A 21,324-nucleotide genomic window follows, 5' to 3' on the forward strand; every position below is an offset into this window, starting at 1 on the left:
GGCAGGCCCCTCTCCCAGGGAGGCCTGGTATGTCCAGCACACTCCCCCATGGGGCACCTAACATTGACTGCAGAACAAGTGCTCTTCCAAACACTGAATTTGATCCCACCTGGTCCTCACAAGACCCCTAAGAGTAGGTATAGATGAAATGCCCAGAGCAGAGATACAGAAGTGTACCCAGGCTCCCCCAGCCAGCAAGCACCGCAGCCAGGACTATCCTAACCACCAGACCAGCTCCCCCTGCCCCAGGACTCCCTCACCCACCAGCCTAAGAAACAGACTAAGGAGAGGAGGAAGAAGGAGCTCTCCCCATTACTAGGACCACACAAGTATCTCCCAGCCAAAGCACATGAGAAACAGCTGTCTCACTTCCCCAGCAGGAAACCTGAAGCACTCAGAGTAAGAGGGAGTGGCTGCCCTCCAGGCATTTACCTTGGGCTGAGGTAAGTGGAAAGAAGGTGCAGGTGACCCACCAGGTGACGGTACATGCCCGTAATTAACTGTGCTGCCCCACAAAAACGTGAAAGTCCTAGTCCCTGTACCCATGAGTGTGACCTTTTTTTGAAAATAGGGTCTTTGTACAAGATAAGATACAAATTAAGATGAGGTCATATGGACTTGCGCCTGCCTCTAATCACAGCTGTAATTATAAGCCTATAATCAGGAGGCTGAGGCAAGAGGATCACAAGTGTAAGGCCATCTGGGCAACTTAGCAAGACCCTGTCTTAAAATTTTAAAAAAGGGCTGGGATGTAGCTCAGTGGTTAGGCACCTGTAGGTTCAACCTCAGTAACATCCCCCCACAATAGATGGGGTAATAGAGTACAGGGCAGTCCCTTAATCTAGCACAATTCATGGCCTTATAGGAAAGGAGACGAGAGAACACCATGTGACAAAGGACTGAGACTGGGGTGATGTGGTCGTCAGCCAAGAACACGCTGATTGCTGGTAAATAACAGAGGCTAGGAAGTGGCGAGGAGGGGTGTCCTCTACTGTTTCAGAGACACCAGAGCCCTGCTGACACGTTGATTGCAAACTTCATGCCTTCAGGAGAATGAGACAGTGAACTCTGCTGTTCTGAACCACCAAGTGTGTGGCACTTGTGACAGTAGCCCTGGGGAACTCACAATATTGTCCAGGCCTTTGGTGCCATCACAGAGGAAGCTGTTTTGCACACCTTGGATCCCAGCAGCTGATGGAGTCTCTGGCACACAGTAGGTCTCAGAAAGTGTCTGCTGTGTGAGCAAGTTCAGAAAAATCAAGTATAAACTAATTAAGAGGACGGGCTGCGGGTGCAGCTCAGTGCAAGAGCCCTCTGCTTAGCAGGCATGGGGCCCTGGGTTCCCTCACCAGCACCACAGAAGCAAAACAAAACAAAAACCAGCAAGAGGAGGAAACGTGTCTTTTGTGTCTAAGACACTTGAGCAAGTGAGGTGCTCCACAGACATCTGTCGAGTGAGTGTAGTTTTCTAAAAATGAATGGGCTGGGTGCTGGGGCACATGCCTATAATCCCAGAAGCTCAGGAGGCTGAGGCAGGAGGACTGCAAGTTCAAAGCCAGCCTCAGCAACTTAGCAAGGCCCTGGGCAACTCAGGGAGACTCTGTCTCAAAATAAAACATAAAAGGGTCTGAGGATGTGTCGCAGTGGGTAAGCACCCTGGGATCAGTCCCTGGTACCAAAATAAATAAATAAAGTAAGTAAATGAACTAAAATAAAATAAAGTAAAAATGAGTGGATGGTAAGTTTGAGGAGGCTTTGCAGCAAGACTCCTTCAGGCCCAGGTTACCCTTGAGACCTAGCACATAGTAGCTGCTTGACACTTCCTGAAGGAGGGAAGGGAAGAAGGGAAGAGGGAGACAAGGCCAGGGTCAGTTTCCCCACTCGGTTTAGGAGGAGTTCCTTCCTGAACATAGCCAACTGAGGACTGGCCAAAGCTGGGCCACGTCCAGTTGAATTTGACACAGCTTCAATTACATTGAAAGGCTCTCGCTGTGGAACTTGAATGCTGTTTTTCTAAAATGCATTATCTTTTTCTTTTACATCCAGAAACCCTAACGCTTCCTTACCCTTCCAACTATGCTAGAAATGCAGAGTTGAGAGGTCAGCCTTCTGTGTTGAGCTCCAGGGACACGTTTCCTGTCCATGTGCCGCATGCATTCCTGACCCCTGCCCTGCAGCCAAACAGGGACATCAGCTGGGCTCAGGGAAATTCAATTTGGGCTGACAGCCGGCGGCATGGTAATGACAGGGCGTCTGCCTTGACATCTGGAAAGGCAAGCGGGGAGGTGGGGCAGGCACAGAGGAGCTTCCCATGGGCTTGGCTTGGGAGGGTCGACAGGGATTTGTGCGTATGAAGAGAAACTCCAAGAATAAGGCCAACATTTCCACCGTGGGCTAGGAATTCAACTCCGCTTCCATTCTTTACAGGCTTGCCTTTTCTGGGTTTGAGGGTGAAAAAAAGAAATAGCTCTATTCCCTTACTCCCCCGGACTTGGTTATCCCAGGGAAGGCGACAGCATTGCGAGGGGTTGTGATCCCACTGTTCATTCAGTCGCAGGTCATCTTCAGCAAGAGGGCCTGCACTCCTGCTGACCAACGTGGGAAGTCTCCAGTGCTGTGGTTCCCTTTCTCTTCTACTGACCAATGGCCAAAGCCCCACCCTGGCCTGCTCAATGGAATGCCAGGTAGGTTCACACCTGCGATAGTGACACACAAGTAAAGGAGAGCTGACCCTTCTCAGTGCCGGCAAGCAGGCACAGAAAACTGCCGTGATGTAACCCTCATTGGTCAGCTTGCCCACTATTGGGGAACTTTTTCCCCATCAAAGGAGCCAGAGGAGAGGGGCATCTCTGTGACTTTTGCAGACCTGGGATTGCAGGGCTGGGTTAGTGTACGTGCCCCTCTGTGGCTCCAGTGTGTCCCCCATGGAACTAACCTGGTGGCTGTCAATCTGTTTGGTATTCACCTCTTTTACTGCAGACAGAAAGCCCCACAAAGGGCTACTGCATACACACACCTGTATCCCATGTGACCAGGCCCAGTTCCTGGCACCTAAGTAATATGCAATTGATTAATGTATGTTAGATGAATGAATGAATCAGCCAATCAACAGAAATGACAGCACAGGCTTCAGAATTGGGCAGGTGAAGGTTTCACCCATGCTCACCACTTACCAGCGGCACAGCCGGTTGTCATGAAGTACGAGATAAATACACTAAATTGTCCACATCTCAAGTACAACATTCAAGGAATGTTGACACCCAAGAAACCAGCACCCAGGTCAGAAACGGAATATCAGCAGAACCCAGACACTCACCTCGCGTCCCTTCCAGTCACTGGGTCCATACACACGCAAGGGTCCTCTCCTGATGCTGATCTTCAAATGGGGCGGGGTGGGGGGGGGTAGCAGCCGCAGCACTAACAGTCACAGCTGAGTAACAGAAGCAGCGGTAACAGGGGAAGTGGTAACAATAGTAACAGGAACAGCAGGAGTAGGGGAGCAGGTCACAGAAGCAGGGGTAATAGCTGCCCCTATGTGGCATTTACTATAGGCCAGGCACCGTTCCTGAGTGCTTTTGCTAAATTCATCTAGTGTTCAGAAGAACTTACGAAGAACTTACACCACAGGATTTTTTTTTTTTTTTTAAGAGAGAGAGAGAGAATTTTTTTTTTTTTTTTTAATTTTTAGTTTTCGGTGAACACAACATCTCTATTTATTTTTATGTGGTGCTGAGGATCGAACCCAAGGCCCCGCGCATGCCAGGTGAGTGCGCTACTGCTTGAGCCACATCCCCAGCCTCACCACAGGATTTTTAATGGTGAAAACGCAGAGGCACCCAGAAGTCAAGGAACTTCTCCGAGGTGACCTGACTGTGGAGCCACGGATCCAGGACACAGGACTCCAGCAGTCTGGCCCTAGAGGTTGTCCTCTCAGTAGCTAACTTTCAGTAACTATTAGCAAGGCCAAGAAAGATCTGGCCTCTGTTATCTGTTTTCATCTTCTATGATAAAAACACTCAATTCAGTAAGCACATAGTCTCTCAGAATAAACATTATATTTCCCAAGCCTTCTTTTAATCTAAGCAAAGCCACAGGACTAAATTCTGGCCAACAGAATATAAGAAGAAATAGCAGGTGTAATATCCAGGAAGCATCCTTAAAGGAGGAGGACTACCTTTCTTCTTGTTCTTTCCTTTTGCTGGCAGATACGATGTCTGGAGCAAAAGCAGCTAGAATGGGACCATAAGGTTGTCTTGGAAATAGAGAACCACGGGGCAGAGAAACAAGAGAGAAAAACCCTGGGTGTCTCACAGATTTCTAGAGCAGCTCTACACCATTTATGTCTGAACTTTTAAGACAAGAGACAATATATACTTTCTATATTTTTAAAGACAATTTTCATTTATATTTTACATTATTCACAGCAAAACCTAATTCCAGTAATGCCCTGAATTCTTGCAATTACAGCATAATTAATGTCACCTAAAAATCCAACATGCAAAATTAATGCCATTTGGTGTTCAGCTTTTGACTTAACAAACAAAATGGACAAAACATGATTTTGCGTAATCCTGGAATAGACCAACTATGAAAATAAGCAGGAAAAGCCTCTTTTTTTTCCTGGAAAGCCAGAGCAGGTCCTTGTCACCTTGTGACTGTGTCACCTCATGGCTATGTCACCTCAAAAGCCTCAGTCTTAATTCCCTACCCCCCAGCCTCTTACCTCTCCCACCCATTCAGGATACGGGGTTGCTTGTCTAATCACCCTTAAAAACTATTTTCATCTTAAGAGTTGAACTAATTACAGTGCTCTATGTGCCTGTTTTATGTAAGATTCTTTACTATGTACTTTTTTCTCTAACCTGCACACACAAAAAATTCTAAGACACAATTATTACCTCCTTTTTATAGATAAGGAAACAGAAGACACTGAGCCGGCTCTTTCCTCATTCCATGATGACTTCTTGGAAACACCAGCCACAACAAGCCAAGCCCTTGTCACGTCACCCTGACCATTTCGGGAGGCTGAGTTTACAAGTGTTCTCTGCCTCACAGCTCTTCCTGTCCAGCCTGCTGTCTTACTACCTCTGACACAGACCTCCGTCCACTGAGGTCAGAGTCCTCCCTTTCCAAGGCCTGCGCCTACACCAGGCCTCAGTGTTCCTAGTTGCAAAGTGGAGGCAAGTGGGCAGATAGAAAGGCAGGGTACCTGGGATCAGGGGCAATCCACTCTAAGTCCCATGGAGCCCATTCTTTATCTGGGAAATGAATGTAGCAATTCTAAGGTGGCAGGATGGCTGCAGATGAATGAAACAATGTTTCCCAGGAAGGGATGGCACCCAGAGCTTGGCGAGACTGTTGCCCTTCCTGACCCTCTCTGCCCCGCCCCACCTTTCCTTCCAAATAAAGGAGGCAACACTGACACGACAGAAAACACTGAGAAGCCCACAGCCCTACCCACCAGAGATCTCCTGTCAGGTCCCAGTGTTTCAGTTCTGCATTTCAACCCCCCAAAGGACTCCCTCTGCGTGTCCCAGGCTGGGTTTCCTGGGTGGGACGGGCGGGAGAGCACTCACCGATTCCATAGTGAATCTCTCGACGAAAAACTGGAGAGCCTGGAGGCTGAAGATCTCATGTCTCAGCCGTCACATCAGAAATCACCTGGAGCGGGGCAGGAAGAAAAGGCAACAAGGGTCATCCAGCGGCCTGTGCAGAAGACACTGTCTCAGCCCTTGACTTCACCTGGAGCCAGTGCCCTTGCTGGGAACGGCCTTGCACATTGGGTGGCTGTCCGGGCGCAGGAGGGAGAACTTTGGGGCTGGTAGCTCCATGGCTGTCTCTGTGCAAGGAAGTGCTCAGGGATCCTTCCTGGATTCTATTTCTAGCTCTACGTTGGAGAGCAATTTACAAGTCATTAACTTCTCTAGACCTAGGCTCCTAACATGAAATTAAAGTGTGCTGGCATATGCCACAGACAGACACCTGCAGCGGTGTGCCCACGGGAAGGCAGACGGGCTCCCCCCGCGGCAAAGAGAACCAGCCCCAGGAAGGAAGTAGATTCGGGAGAACGTGTGTGGCTCAGGACAGCCCCTCTGAACCCGGGAGAGGACTGTAATTAATGCAGGCACACCAAAGCTTAATTAATTGCTGAGCGCCCAGAGTGCAGGAAGTCTGGGATAAAAGCTGTTACATAAGCAAAGAGCTTCAGTAGTTGACGAATGAAGGGGAAAGAGAGGTGGCAATGAGAAATCAGGAGCCCAGGGACCTGCTTAGGTCCAAGATCCTGTGCTCAGAATAGCATCTCCATTTGAGGCCAGAAGCTCTTGGTCCACCTTCTCCCGCATCCCTGTATCCGACCCATCCAAGTCACCTCTCTGCTTTGCTTCCTAAAGATCTCTCAAGCTCACTCTCTCCATTTCCACCCACAGCCCTGGACCAAGCCACCGTCATTCTTACCTGGGCCACTACAACTGCCTCCCACCTGATCTCCCTCAGCCATTGCTCCCCCTCAACCAGTTCTCCCATGAAAAGTTTCTACTGACACAAAAACAGAGAAGAGCACCACAAAATCCCACCACCCGGCCCCAGTCACCATCAGCCATCACGACAGCACCTTGACCTTCAGCAGCCCCTAGTCAATCCTACCCTGACCACACCTCAGCCTTTCCCCTGGCCCATTGCAATTCTGAAGGAAATTCTGGACATCGTTTCAGACATCAATTTCACAGTCTGCATCTCTAAGATAAGGTCTTCCATAAAAAGCCAACTGCAAAACCATTACCACACTAAAAAAAAAAAAAAAGATGATTAGATGATTCCTTGATATCATCAATTTTTCACACAATATTCACATTCCTACTAGTTTCATAAATGTCAAAAAATGGCATTTGTTTTTCAAAACCCATATCCAATTAAGACCCACATCTTACAACCGATTGATATGCAGAATGAAATGTTTAAAACATAAATCCGATGGTGTCACTTCCCGTCTCTCCTCCCCACGCTGAACATCCTCCAGTGGCTTCTCGGTGCTTTAGGATAAAAATGTAAATCATTTCACGTGCCTGGACTTTTGTGCCCCTCTCGGTTCTCATTTTGACCACCAGGCTGCAGCCACAGGACATTTTTTTTTAGATCCTGGAACATGCTGCAGGTCTTCCTGTGTCACGGGTCCCTCACCCACGCTGTTCCCTGTGCCTCGAGGGCTTCCTCTCCCACCCTCTTTGCCTCTTCGTCTAGCTAACACCTGCACTTTCTTAAATGTGATATCCTCAGAGAAACTGTCTCTGCCCTTCCAGATCAGATTATGGCATTTTCCTCAGATTTTAATGTTACAGATGCTCCTTGACTTCAGTGGGATTATTTCCCAATAAATGCAATTAAGATAAAATATCCCAAGTCAAATGCATTTTGAATACACCTAATGCTGAACATCACGTGTTAGCCTGCCTAGTTTACACAAATTCAGAACACTCACATTAACCCACAGTTGGACAAAATCACCTAACCCAAAGTCTATTTTATAAAAACATGTTAAATATCTCATGAAATTTATTTAATAAAAACAGAACAGTTGTATGGGTACATTTTTTCAACATTATAAAGTCACGGTAAGTCAGGGACTCTCTATGTATTCTTTAACATGAAGACTGATTAATATTTATTGATCTGGCTTGATGATTAACTATTTGAGTACAAAGACTATTTGTTTTGTTTGCTCACACAATACCTGGCAAAAGGACATTAATAAACATTTGTTGGATAAGTAATAAACACTCTTCCCTCAACCCTAGATGTTCATGGTAATTGACTGAATCTTCTTGAACCTAAACCATTTAATTAGGTGGGGAATGGACAAGCTTATCCTAAATTCCATATGGAGACGTGCTGGATTCAGGAGAGCCAAACCATCTTGGAGAAGAGGAACAATATTGGAGGATGTCTGTTTCCTGACTTCACAACTGGCGACAAAGCCACAGTGCGGTACAGCCCGGTGTATAAGTAGAGGGTGGAACCACTTTTACAGAATCCTCCTAGAACAAAGATCTCAGATCCTCACTGTACCAAGCACACATCGCTGACAGGTAAGAGCTGTCACTTGCATGGACGGTCAACGCCTCTCCCAGCCCACCTCTCAGCTTGCTTCACCCCAGTGGACCTCTGAGACAGTGTGGCAGGCTGGATCCCTCCAGCCGGATCTGTCCCAACACAACCCTGAGTTACACATTCCTGCCCTCTGTTATGTGATGTCTAGTTTTCCCACTGGGACGGGTGTCCTTTACTTCCCTACCCCACTGCATCCTGAACTGGACCACTGACTCGCCTTGACCAATGGAATGTACGTGGAAGAGACAATGGCATGTGAGTCCCCAAGTCTGCCCACGTCTCCTTTGCACCTATCACTTGCTACCTTTTAGTTTGGACCCCAGATTGGAGACGTGGAGCACCTCCGAACCAGCAAGACGCAGCCATGCTAACCCATAACGACCCCACAGATCTGTGACCATGAAATAAATATCTGCAGTCAAGCAAGCCACTGTGATGCTGAGGCTTTTGGTACTGACCGATACAGGAATATTCATTTATGAACACCGATGAGTAGGAACAGAGGTCAGAAGTGAGAGCTGTGTACAGGCCAGCACAGCTACACCAGCAAGCGACACAGTGAGTCTTGCAGAACGTCCACCTACTTGGTGCCAAGCTGACCCTCACAAAAGTCCTGCAAGACAGATAATGGGCCAGCTTTATAGAGAAGAAACCAAAGCTCAGAAATAGAAATAAAATGGCCAAGACAGTGTGTGGCAGAACTGACATTCTGACGCAGGTCATCTGACTCATAAACTCCAAACCAGCTTCCTCTCCAAAAGAAGGTCCTACGGGTGCTGCTGTGAGAATCCCTGGTCCACAGGGCCGCCTCCACCTTTGACCCACTCCTTTAATGGTTTGTTTTGGGGTGTGTGTGTGTGTGTGTGTGTGTGTGTGTGCATGTGAGAGATAGGCTGCTGGGCATGGCAGTATTGATATCCAGAATAGATGCTCAATAAATACTATCACTGGGCCTGAACTCAAATAAGTGTCAATACCTCACCTTCACAGGTGACCCTCTTTGGCTTCCAGGCCCCTTATTTGTGAAATGAGGCCACAAGCCCAGCCCATATCCTAACACTGCTGCGACCCTCCAGAGAGATGCGGTGTGAAAGAGCTGTGTGAGATGTGACTCCAAAGCCACTCATACCCTGCTGCCTGATTCAGCCCACGCCAGCCAGGTGGGCATCCACCCTGTGCCAGGGTCTTTCCCACAGGCCTCCACAGTGAGCACCTGGGTAAAGACTGAGCTTTTTTTCTAAACTGGGATTCTTTCTTTACTATTGTGAAAGTAATCCAAGAACATCAGAAAAACTGTTATTGCAAAAAAAAAAAATGAAAATCATTCATGATCATAACACCTGAAGATAAATACTGCTTGGGGGTTTGAAGCCTTTTCATTTCTAAGACTGGTTTTTGTAACCGTGAGACCAATAACACATCTTGATCAACATGAGCCTCTTAGAACCAGAAGATTACCAGTAAGTGAAAAAAGAATTCCACTTTGCCCTCATGCCGTCATTCAATCAATTCTTAAGTTGCACCTGCCACGTGCCTGGGGCTGTTTGCTGTCTGAAGACAGAGCCAAGAACCACAGAAAGTTCACAAGCTCAAAAAAGTTTACATTCATTTATTCCTTTTTAAAATAAATAAATAAACATGGGGCACCAACTAGATAATGGTGATGACGGCAACAGTGAAGACGGTACTTCCTTTGCTATCCTGACTTCTCACGGCAGGACTTCACAAAGGTCGCGACTTTCCGGTGAGCTATTGATATACTTCAGTGCTCTCACCTTAAAACTGGGATCATTAAGGTACCTACCTCAGTACAGTCACTATGAGAATCAACAAGATAATGTGGCAGAAGCCTGAGCACAAAGCTTGGTTCCCAGGCACCGATGGATACGTGGTGACAAGCAGCAGTGGAGACACCACTGCCTCATTTAATCCTCACGACCATGTACAAGGCGAAGCTCAGAGGCAAACATAGGGTACCTCTTGGGCTCCCTCACACCTGGCACCTTCTGAAAGACAGAGCAGAACACACCTCAAATGGGAAAGGAAGTGGACACTGACCCACCAACTTCCACCCCTCACCAGCCAATCACAGCCAGGGGACGGTCTCAGAGATGCAGGAGCTCAGTGAACAGGCGCTGGCAATGCGCGGGGGCATGGGCAGGGCACTGTTGGCATTGGGAATAGGTGCTCAATAAATACTAACAAAGAAGCGAGTGACGGGCTCCTCACCATGACCTCTCATTGCCTGCTGCCCCGGGATAGAAGGTTTAAAGCAACTACCTTTTGGAATGAATTAGAATCAGTTGCCTGAGGGCTTCACTTTTGTTACCACCCATGTTTCTGCTTTCCCTCTGTGATTCTATTCTGTGACCTACAGGGCATCCATCAGGACAGCCATTACTGGTGCCTGGCAGGAATAGGGGCATAAATATTTTGGCACATAAACCCTCCTTTCCTGCCAATCCTCACTAGGTGCTGAGTTTTATTCACCAAGGCTCATGGATGTTGGGACTGTATCCTCTTATAGAGGATGCCATGAACCTGTGAGTCATCTGTCTGCAGCTGGTTACAGCTTAGACAACCTTTTCCTATTTACCAGTGTGGTTCTTTCCTGTTCTGTGGATGCTGTGCTTAGAAAAGCAGAGGCCTGAAGAAAACACCCCAAAACACTTTTACGCATTTTCCTTTTACTCTACCCTGCCCAACAAACTCTGATCCACTGAAATTCCACCCCTTCCAAGAAACTTTCTCCAATTTTCTCAGCCCAACAATCTATCTATCTATTTCTGAACTCCTGTGGGACTAATACAAAAGTACCCCTTATTGAGTCCTGTGATGGTTAATTTTATGGGTCAGCCTGACTGGGCTAAGGGGTGCCCATGCAGCCTGTAATATGTTGTTTCTGGGGTTTTCTTGGAAGGTGTTTCTGGAAGATTGATTAAAGAAACTGCCTCTACAATGTGAGTGGGCATCATCCAGTCTGTCTCAGGGCCTGAACAGAACGACAGAGGAAGGGTGAATCTGCTCTGCTTGAGCTGGGACATCCATCTCTCCTGCCTTTAGACACTGGTGCTCCTGGTTCTTGGCCCTTCAGAGGCTGACTGGGAATGATGCCACTGGTTCCCCCGGTTCTTAGGCCTCAGACTCAGAATGAACCACCTCACTAGCTGGTCTAGCTCTCCAGCTTGCAGATGACAAATCATGGGACCTGTCAGTCTCTCTCATCATTTTTAATTATTATAGGAATGAGTCAATTCCTAATAAAAAAAAACTTCTAGTCTCCTTCCACCTTTCTCTTCATATATAAATGAAGAATATAACCTATATATTTTAGAACTTATATACACACACAGGTTCTATTTCTGTGTGTGTGTGTGTTCTGTTTCTTTGTATAACCACCCCATCCTAGCCATAATCATGATCTTTTTTCAATCCTCATAACCCAGAACTATGATTGTCTGATTGTTACAGTCAAGGAAACTGAGGCTCAGACAATTATGTAACATTTCTGAAGTTACATAGCTGGTTGGTGGTGACAGACTCAATATGCAGACTTGGGGCAGCTTGATTTCAAAGCTGAGACCTTTACCTGCTATGCTCAGCAAAGCAGTATGGATTCTGATTGATGCACCCCATTTGGTATTGTTCTCTGATTATTCTGGATAGGTGAGCCAAACCTCCTCTCCTGTGGCCACGCTTGCATGGTAAATACTGAGGCTATCTCTGTTGGTCACTGTGATTTTGTACCAGTCACTTGGTGCTTAACTTTCCTTGTCTATTAGCAAGCAATAAACCCTGCTTCCTGACCCATGCAGCCTGTTAGGCATTGTGACCTTTGGCCAGGTAACTGTGGATGCTGGCTATTTCTCCTAATCCCTCTGCCCCACCACCATGCTAGTGTTCAGGATGGGCCACTGAGGCTGTCTAGTGCCCAGAATTGCCCAGAACACTAATGTACAGAGGGATACTGAGAAGACCCTATAGTAGCCCACCCCAAGAAAGGCAAGGAGGGTTGAGGCACTGTCCCTAACAATGCTGGAGCTGCTGGTCCTTAGCCTGGCCTGGCCCCACAGCCTCCCTGACTGTTTAAAATGGTCACACTCAGAGACAATTTGGGTCTCCCCTCTCCAAAGAAGAGATCCTTGCAAAGGACCCATGCTGCAAAGACCAGAACTAATGTCTTGTTGGATTATAAATTGATGATGACGGTGACTACTTTTCTTTGTTCCTACTCCTGGAGGCACCGGGCCAGACAGTGAGGCTGAGCAATGATCTCAGGTCACTGCCACAGAGAGCTCTCAGTCTAGTGTGCACAGGCCAGGCACAGAGACACAGCAGGATTAACTGCTGTGAGTGGTATAACCTGGGTGTGAACACATCACATGACCTGCTCACGAACACTTCTTAAGTGTCTATTGCATGCTATTTTTCATTCACTAAAGCTTTCCACAATGAGAATCATCTATCCCAAGGCAGCCCCATCCATCCATTTATTTATTGGAAAAAGTGTTTATTAAATGAAATGTCAAGGATGTAATGGTTAACAAAGAGACAGTCTTTGCTTAAGGAATCAGACTTAAACCAAATAAACTCATAGGTGATGAGAACTAGGCAAAGTCCAGGTGCCACAAGAGCCTGCATACCACAGGTGCTTAGTGAACCCTCAGCATTTTGAATTTCACATTTTGAGAATTTGGAGAAGTAAGTGAATACAAAAGAAAAAGCGTCAGGGACTTGAAGAGAGAGGATCCTAGAATAAGTGACAGCTACAGGCTGGGCAGCAGGTGAGGCTCACCCACTAGCCCCACGATCCGCTCCTTACACCAGCAGGGGCAGGCTCCTCTCAGCCTATGTCACCATAGGGTCCCCAGGAAAAGCTGTGAGCATGCAAAGTGAAATCCGGGGGTGCCCCAGCTTTGCTGGTCTGCCCCATGTTAATAGCCTGTCCTTTCAAACCATCATGTGTTCTGTTCACCAGCAGTGTGCACGCTGGGCCATCAGTGTGGCTGCTCCCTGTGTTCACCGTGTGGGAGGCGGGAATGGCAGGCAGCGCCAGCAGGAGAGCATGTGGGCAGAGACATTGCCATGCCCGCTCTCCCCTGTGACTGCTGGGTGGTCTCCAGTGAGGACCAGTTCTCTGAAACTGTGTCCTCCTCTGGAAGATGTTGCTGGCAGCAGACTGAGATGGTGCCCATGCATATTGCCTGGAGATGCACAGGTCATTAAAGGCCAGCATGTCCCGCTTTCAGCTACACCTGCCAGTCTCTGCTCTTAGACACCAAGAGGTAGGCAGGGTTGAAGGGCACTAATGGTCCCAGGTGCAGCCCTCACACAGGGTGGTTGGTAACTACACTGAGAGGCCCCAAGAGGAAGGCAGCCTGCTCTCTGCTGGCCAGGACACCCTTCGCTGGCTGCCTTCTCTTCTCTGCCTCGCTTCCTCACACCTCTACCTCTTTCCTCAGATCACCTCCCAAATAATCTACCAGTGCTCTTGACTTTCCTCAGGGCTGGCTTTGGGGAAACCCACCCCAAGATGGGGATGATGACACTTTTGATGCAGACCTGCTGGGAAGGGAAATGGAGGTTGTGTACGTGTGAGAAGCACAGGGCACATGTGGGATGAGCAACGGCTAGTATGGTGACAACCCCAACTAGCCAGGACACCTGCAGCAGCACTCACCAGCCTGTTGGCAAGGCCAGCAGCATGGCCATGTTCCACGGAGCTGGCCACCCTGTTGGTATCCACTGAGCACCACCCCAGCCACTGTCAAAGAGGTTACAATGACCAAGGCCTGGGAGTTACCTTCGAGGAGGAACACTTTGGCGTCTGGCCTCCACTTGTCCAAGGACTAGAGTACTGGGATGGAGGACACAGGAGGACTGGTCCCCCTGGAGGCCGCCTCATTGCTGAGTGCTTCCTGGTCCACACAGGCCCCCTCAGGTGCAGCCATTACTCCCTACAACCGAGGACACAACATTCCTAACAGAGTAAGCAACAAGTTTTTTAAAATAACCAAGCTATCATAGTTACTATGTGTATGAGACACTACATGAGCAATGACTTCTGTAATCTCCTGACAACCCTGGAGACAGCAATGATTATCATTCCATTTCACAGAGAAGGGGGTGGGCAAAGACAAGGATGAGCATCTTGCTAGTGTTCTTATAGCTAATAAATGGACATGAGGTCTAATCACAAAGCCCCTTCTTTCTTTAAGATTCCACCAGCCTTTCCAAGGAGGGGTACCCTCAGCAGAGAGGTCTCCGCCATATGTGATTCCTCCAGTGTTAGAACTAAAAAAAGACCTTGGACAAGCCAACCACACCAGCCTCGCTCATTCCGACCTCCCAGGAGTGGGTCCAATCAGCAGCCACCACCCAGGGAGGCGACTTGACTACACTCTTTGTGATTGCCTCATTTCCTCTGTTATGTGATGGTCGTTTTCCCACATTTTAACACGTCTAAAACAGAACGTGTTTCCCTATCAATGGAATTCAGCTTCTGTTTTCTGTCCTGACCCTGTTACGATCTCCATAATGTATCTTGTACTCAAAGGCATCTCAGAATCCAAAGAAGTAAAGTATGTCTAAGCAACATTCAAATGTCATCTGGTGGAAGCCCAATGCAGTCCTCAGAGGTCTATAAATTTGAGAGATTAGGAGCCTACATCCTCTCTTCAGGTCTCCTAAACACACCTGGCCCTGCATGAGGTTTCACCCACACAGTCTCTGATTTATCTGTGACTCAGAAATCCCAGGCTTGGAATCCCTAAATATTTGCATTTCTAATAAAAAAAGGAAGTGAATTCCTCATTTGTTAGTCCAGAGATAACAACATCTAATGAGTAGTCATTATACTGTAAAATGTGAAACAAAATAGCTTCTGTTTTGCCAGGTTCATTCACTCACACATGCACTCATTCCTAAGGAAATTCCACAGATGCTTAGGAAGTGCCAAGGTGAGTTGGGCACCTTCCTCTGGTGCAAGGGACACAGGTAAATCAATAATTGGTGGTATCTGCAAAGACAGAGGCTGCTACAAAGTAGAGAATAATGCAGAGGACTGGGCAGGGTGGCTTCACTGGGGAGGACAGTAGCATCTGGTTTTGAAGATGAATGGGAGAAGACCAGATAGAAAGGGCAGGAAGACGAAGCCCTCAATGGACAGGCAGTGAGACCTCACATGGGGCAAATGTCTGCTATATCCAAGGCCCAGTGAGGATACTTCCAGAACCATAAGAAGATAAATGTGTGTTATTTCAAGAGACTAAGTTAGTGCTTCTGTCGAAGAGCATGTTACCACTCATGCCAATGTGCAGATTTACATTGGGGTATGTGTGTGTGTGTGGGGTGGGGGGGTTCCTGAACTTGAAGGATGCAGTGGAGCACAAGGAAAAGGACAGGGCTTTGGCATCTGGGGACTGGGGTTTAAGTCCCGACTCCTCCCATCCCCCAACCAGGCTTGGGCAGGCCACCTAAACTCTTGGAACCTCAGTTTCCTCATCTGTAAAACTGGCATAATCAAAATAGCCTCAGAGGCCTGCTCTGAGCTAGACCTTGTGATTTCTATTTGGAAATACAGAAACTCGGGCTTCTCTTGGCATTTCCTTGGGCCTCTAAGTCTCAAAATGTTGCAACCTTTGCCTCCTGGAACAAGCCAAAGTACATTATCTTATTTAACAATGAAGTTTCCTTTCTCCTATGATAATAAATCAGAATGTTCCATTTCAAGGGTGGAAAAGTGTTGTGTTCACTTCTGTAGCTTTTAGAAGGTCTGGTGCATACCAGGTGCTCAACAAATACCTTGGTGCCAGAATACATTATCTGAATCAGATAAAAACAAACTAGGGGATCAGCAGGAAGACTTCTAAATGATTTAGCAAAAATGGGGAACTGGGGATGCCCTTTACACTATGGGGAAATATTCATGAGACCTAAAACTGGCCCTGTCACTCTACTTCCCAGAGTGGGACAGGAAGCCCTGTAACCGGGGACACCACTGCTGGGCAGTTCCAATGCCCAAACTTCTTTCTGAAAATTCATCTCTGTTTCTTAGGAACGTTACCACCAGTCAATGTGGAAGGATCAGCCAATCTCTACAAGACTTCTTTTAGAGTTCCTCTAGAACCCAGATGCGTTCCTTTTAATCATGTTTTAAATATCGTCTCTTTGCTGTTTTTCTCCAAGTACAGTGGGAAGCAACACCTGGGCAGGATGTTGAGCCTGCGAGCCGCTGATGCACTGCAGTTTCGAGGTCACTCCCTGTTCTACCAGCGTCACCACCAGCACAGGAGCGGCTGCCAGCGGGTGCCCACCAGAATGGAAGGCCCTTGGAAATCACTCAGACAGGCACAACAGAGTTGTAAGCAAAGCCACGTGACATTCACCCCTTCTTCTCTGAGGGAGATTTTTGGGGAACAAGAAGCCCTGCGGTTGGCACAGTGCCTAGCCCAGTAAACCTGTGGTAAATGAATGAACGAATGAGTGAGTGAGTGAGTGAGTGAGTGAGTGAAGGCCTAGACAAACAACCTCATGCCAAGGCTGCCCAGCCACCCACATTTCTCACCAGAGTCCCCATCACCAGGTGCCAAAAGATCAACACCATCAAATCAGTGCCAGAGGTCCCAACGAGACTCTGGCCTGACAATTATCTTCAGTGGGGGTTACCCTGATGGCCCGCCATCTTCTGGAGCCTTCTGGAACCAAAGTTCTTAGAAGTCAACCAAGTCTCCCCACCTTCTCCAACCTCTTCCCCCCACATGTCAAAGAACCCTGAAGACCTAGTCTGAGGTAGATGTGTCATTGTCCCAAGGGGCAGATTTGGCCTTGGCTACCTGCCTTGGTTCCCTGGGGCCTCGGGCGCCACAGCAGCCAAACAAGAGTCATAAAACCCACGTCCCACAATTGCAAGGAGGTTTCCTGAGGACACGGAGCGCATCAGAGATTCCCTTTCTGGTATTAAGGCAGCCTGAGCTGATGGGCCTCTTCCCTGTCTGTAATCACACACAAAATCTTTAGTGACCACAACCCAAACGGGTCAGTACACAGTCAAAACGGGGGAAGCTAAGAGAGAGGGACCCCCCCGGCCGAAACAAAGGCCACAGCTCCCAGTACACGCATGCAAGTGCAGTTGTGCACACACACGTGCACACAACCACACACTCAGGCTTGCAAAAGTGCAACAGAAGGCGTGCAGCCGTGGCCCACAGAAAGGAGGCTGGCTGGCTTCCAGATGCCCCTCCAGGGACCCTGACAAAGGACATCATGTGCTGGGCTGGGACATTCCAGCGTCAGCCTGTTTCCTCTGTGGCAGCAGTTTTCTTGGCTCATTCTGACATGGGAGATGTGGGCGGGAAGAGCAGTCCCCTCTTCTACACGGAGACTGCTGTGGAAAGCAGTCGGCTGCACGGGACAAGCTGGAGGGCCCGAGTTTGCAACAGCCACACCCAGGCTTCTCAGGATCAGAAAACCCAACCAGATGAAAAGAAGGCGGAATGGGGTGGTGGTGGGATGGCCTTGGGCTGCAGGCAGGGAAGGACTGAATTCCAGGCTTAGCTAGATTTGGGGTTCACAGGATGTGAGGAGTGATTCTCCACCTGTGGGCTCTGCGCGGGAGGGCCAGAAAGGAGAGAGGGCCAGGGAGGCGCTTTCAGGTAGGCTTGCCCTAGCGGGCCACGGCCTTCAGGAAGACATCCTGACACTGGGCAGCACTTCCTTGGAGGGAGAGCCTGGCTCAGCCGGCGGTTCTAGTTAAAGCCTCAGGACTGACTGGCTGTGTGTCCATCCTGGAAGCTCTCAGAGCATTCAGGCAACAGGAGGAAGGGGGAGAGGGAGAGGGAGGGAGGAAAGAAGGAAGAAAAAAGAAAGGAAAGGAAAGGGGAAAGGGGAGGGGAGGAAGGAAAGAACTCTATGACAATAATGTTTAATTAAGGAATAAAGGAGCATGAACTTCAACTTTAAATATAAGCAAGAAAACGAGAGCAGATTGAGTCTGGTTGTGTTGAGAGGGGGATCTTGCTCGATGGTCCAAGCAGATCTCAAACTCCAGGGCTCAAGCCATCCCTGGTCTCAAGCGATCCCCGGTCTCAGCCCCCTGAATAGGTGGGACTGCAGGCACACATCACCGTCCCTGGCTCAGAGTGACTCTTACAAGTCTTTTTCTCTGGTTTACAACAACTTTGCTGAGATGTAATTCATATACCATACAATCCATCCATTTAAAGTGTACATTTCAATGGGTTTTGATATAATTCAGAGTTGTGCAACCATCACTATGGTTTTAGAACACTTTCATCCCCTCAAAAGAAACCCCATACCTGTCAGCAGTCACTCTCCATTCTACCCTCTACCACTCCTCGCAAAATAACAGGGTAACTTCCTCCCTTTTTAGATTTACCCATTCTGGGCATTTCATATATATAAATGGAATAATAACAGTTTCCTTTTTTTTCCATTCTTTCTTTTGCACAAACTACAAAAAGGCCCCTTTAGCCAAGCTCCTGGTTGAACTCAGTCTCCAAGGCTCTCCATTACTATGGAAGGGGCTTTGGTTCATGCCTTCCTTGAGGTGGGCCAGAGGACAGATGCAGGCTGGGAGCCCTACTGAGGATCAGCAAAGAGTGCAGAGGCTTTCAGAAGGCCTGGGTCCTGCTTGCAGTGCCTCACCCCAAGGGGCATGGTGGAGAAGAGAAGGCCTGGCCTGTAGTCACACGGCAGGATCTCTCCAGGGAGGTGGTACTGTGGGTTTTCTGACCAGCAGCCCTCCTCATTCCCAGTTTCGTTGGGATTCCCCTCATCTCCCATGAAGTACAAGTTCCTGCACTCTCCAGCTGTGGGCCTGGCAGTGCACAAGACCATCCCATCATCTCCACTGATTCATTTAGAAGGATAATGTGACCCAACTTAGGGCAATGATGCGTAAGGCTGGAGGTTTCTGGGAAAGTTCCTTCTCGATGGGGTAGAAGTTTCGGAAATAATGATTTCTCTCTTTCTCTGGATGTTGTGATAAAGATTCAGAACTCCAACGCTTGTAGCCAATCTCACTATCCAGAGAGACTACCAAACCAGGACAGACCCAAAGAATCCCAAGCAAACAGCCAGGGCTCCGAGAACTGAAACTAAGTCTGAATCCTACTGTGCCCATCCCACTCCACTTGTCCCCCATTCTTCTCCCCACTGTGTACCCCAATTGACCTTAGGGACCACGGTGAGGGTTCCCCAACCCTCTGGCTTTAGCAGGGAACCCACAGGAGATGGGAGGGAGGATAAGCATCCACTCTTCTGCCCCAGAGCCTCTCTGGAGATTAGTGCAAACTTGTCCCCAACCCAGGTCCCAGCTCTAACCAAGCCCCTCCACCAAGTCCTCGCTGTCTGCAGGTTCTAAGAACCATGTCCTCCCTGACCCTCAAAACTGGCGTGACATAGGAGCCCCAGCATGCTCTTTCCGGATGATGCTCCAGCTCTGGAGCTTTCCTACACCTGCCCATACCTTCACAAAGATCCCTGTGGAGCTGCTCAGAGGCATGAGTCGCTAGGGAAATGCTAATCCCACCAGAGTGAGACACTGTTTTACACTCACGAGGTCAGCCACTATCACGAAAATGGCAAACAACAAGTCTCAGCAAGGATGTGGAAAATCTGGAAGCCTCGCATATTGCTGATGGGAACGTAAAATGGTTCAGCTACTTTAGAAAAGTTTGGCAGTTCATCAGAAAGTAAATATAGTGACCAGATGACCCGACAATTCTACCCCCAGGTATATGCCCCAAAGAATAGAAAACACGTATTCAAATAAATACTTGTAAATGAAGGCTCACAGCAGATAATAGGCAGAAAGAACCCAAATGTCCACCAACCGGAGAATGGATCAATGTAGGCTCTACGCACACAGTGGAATTTTTCAGCTATAAAAGGAATGAAGCTCTGATACCTGCCACGCCACGGGTGAACCCATGTTAAGCACTGTGCTTAAACATGCTAAGTGAAAGCCAGACCCCAAACCTTACGTATGTATGAAACACCCAGAATAGGTCAATCCATAGGGCAGAAAGCAGAATGGTGGTTAGCAGGGGCTGGGAGTGCGGTGACCAGGGGGGCTGCTTACTGGACACAGGGTTCCATCTTGGGGTGATGAAAACAACTTAGAACTCTACAAGAGATGAGAGTTGCAAAACACTGTGAATGTACTCCATGCCACTGAATTACATACTTCCACATGGCTCACTTATATGTCAATTTTACCTCAAGATTTAAAAAAATCCACCCATAAAGTTCTCCTTGAATTATCCTAGTCATGGGTGCTATGTGTTTCCTACTGGAATGACTGACCCCCTCCACACACCGGAAGACCTGCAATGGTGTGAGTCAGTGCACCTCCTCGTTGTTTCCTGAAAGCCAGTCTTACTCCTCGCAGCTGGAAGTTCCTAATCGACATAGCCACTTTACATCTACCCTCTGGGCAACTTCAGACAAGTGTCTCAGCTTCTCTGAGTCTTAGTTTCCACATCTTTTAAAATACAGCTAATAGAACCAACTTCATTAGGTTGATTTAGGATTACTGTGACAGCAACATAGGAGAAATTATAGAGTGCATTTAGAACACTAGCTGGAGCTCAAAAGGTCACTTCATCCAATCCTTTAAACTCCAGTTATGACTCCCTTGGTGGCAATAGTGATATCCACCTGGTAGAACTGGTATCAGGCTCACATGGGGAACATGCAGTGTGGCAGGTAAACAGGAAGACTCTGTCACCAGATTGCCATAGTCCAAACTTTAGCTCTGTCTCTTAGCTGTGTGTCCTCCAAAAATTCCTTCTCTGAGATTTATGAAATAGGAATAATTGTAAGTAAGGATTAAGCTTCAAGCACCAGCACAGTTCTTGGTGCACAACAAGAGCACAAATATAGGGCCTGTAACTGGTACAACAGAGAGTTCAAGTTTGTTTGGTCTTCTGCCTCCGTCTTCCTCCCCTCCTACCAACAATCACACTTAGAGTGTTCTGCATACACCAATTGCATAATAATTGCAATCACAGTGTCATGTCTCTAGGCGTGACAAACTATGGCCCTGGTCACAAATGTCATCTGCCAGGAGTTTTGCTTCTCCAAACCAAACATCCTTATTCCTCAACCAAGCTACATGTGACAGGGTTTCAACCCCCACTCACTACCTGGGGAGTAGACTGATAGCTGTTCCCCAAAATTGTTTCCTCATCTTCC

General features: G+C 48.0%; 1 protein-coding gene across 5 annotated transcripts in view; it reads right to left on the reverse strand.

The window, feature by feature from the left end:
- Asap1 (ArfGAP with SH3 domain, ankyrin repeat and PH domain 1) overlaps nucleotides 1-21,324 on the reverse strand; it is a 341,517-nt gene that overhangs the window by 302,087 nt on the left and 18,106 nt on the right. For 4 of the 5 annotated variants that reach the window (XM_076836260.2, XM_076836257.2, XM_076836258.2 and 1 more), the window contains exon 2: nucleotides 5,577-5,661. In XM_076836260.2, coding sequence (XP_076692375.1) covers nucleotides 5,577-5,635 — 59 coding nt within the window. In that variant the 5' untranslated portion in view covers nucleotides 5,636-5,661. Of the gene's footprint in view, nucleotides 1-5,576; nucleotides 5,662-5,742; nucleotides 5,783-21,324 lie in introns of those variants that run through there. The other variant, XM_077105587.1, reaches the window with a different exon arrangement.

Source organism: Callospermophilus lateralis, chromosome 16, assembly GCF_048772815.1.
Source record: "Callospermophilus lateralis isolate mCalLat2 chromosome 16, mCalLat2.hap1, whole genome shotgun sequence".
NCBI classification, from domain to species: domain Eukaryota; kingdom Metazoa; phylum Chordata; class Mammalia; order Rodentia; family Sciuridae; genus Callospermophilus; species Callospermophilus lateralis.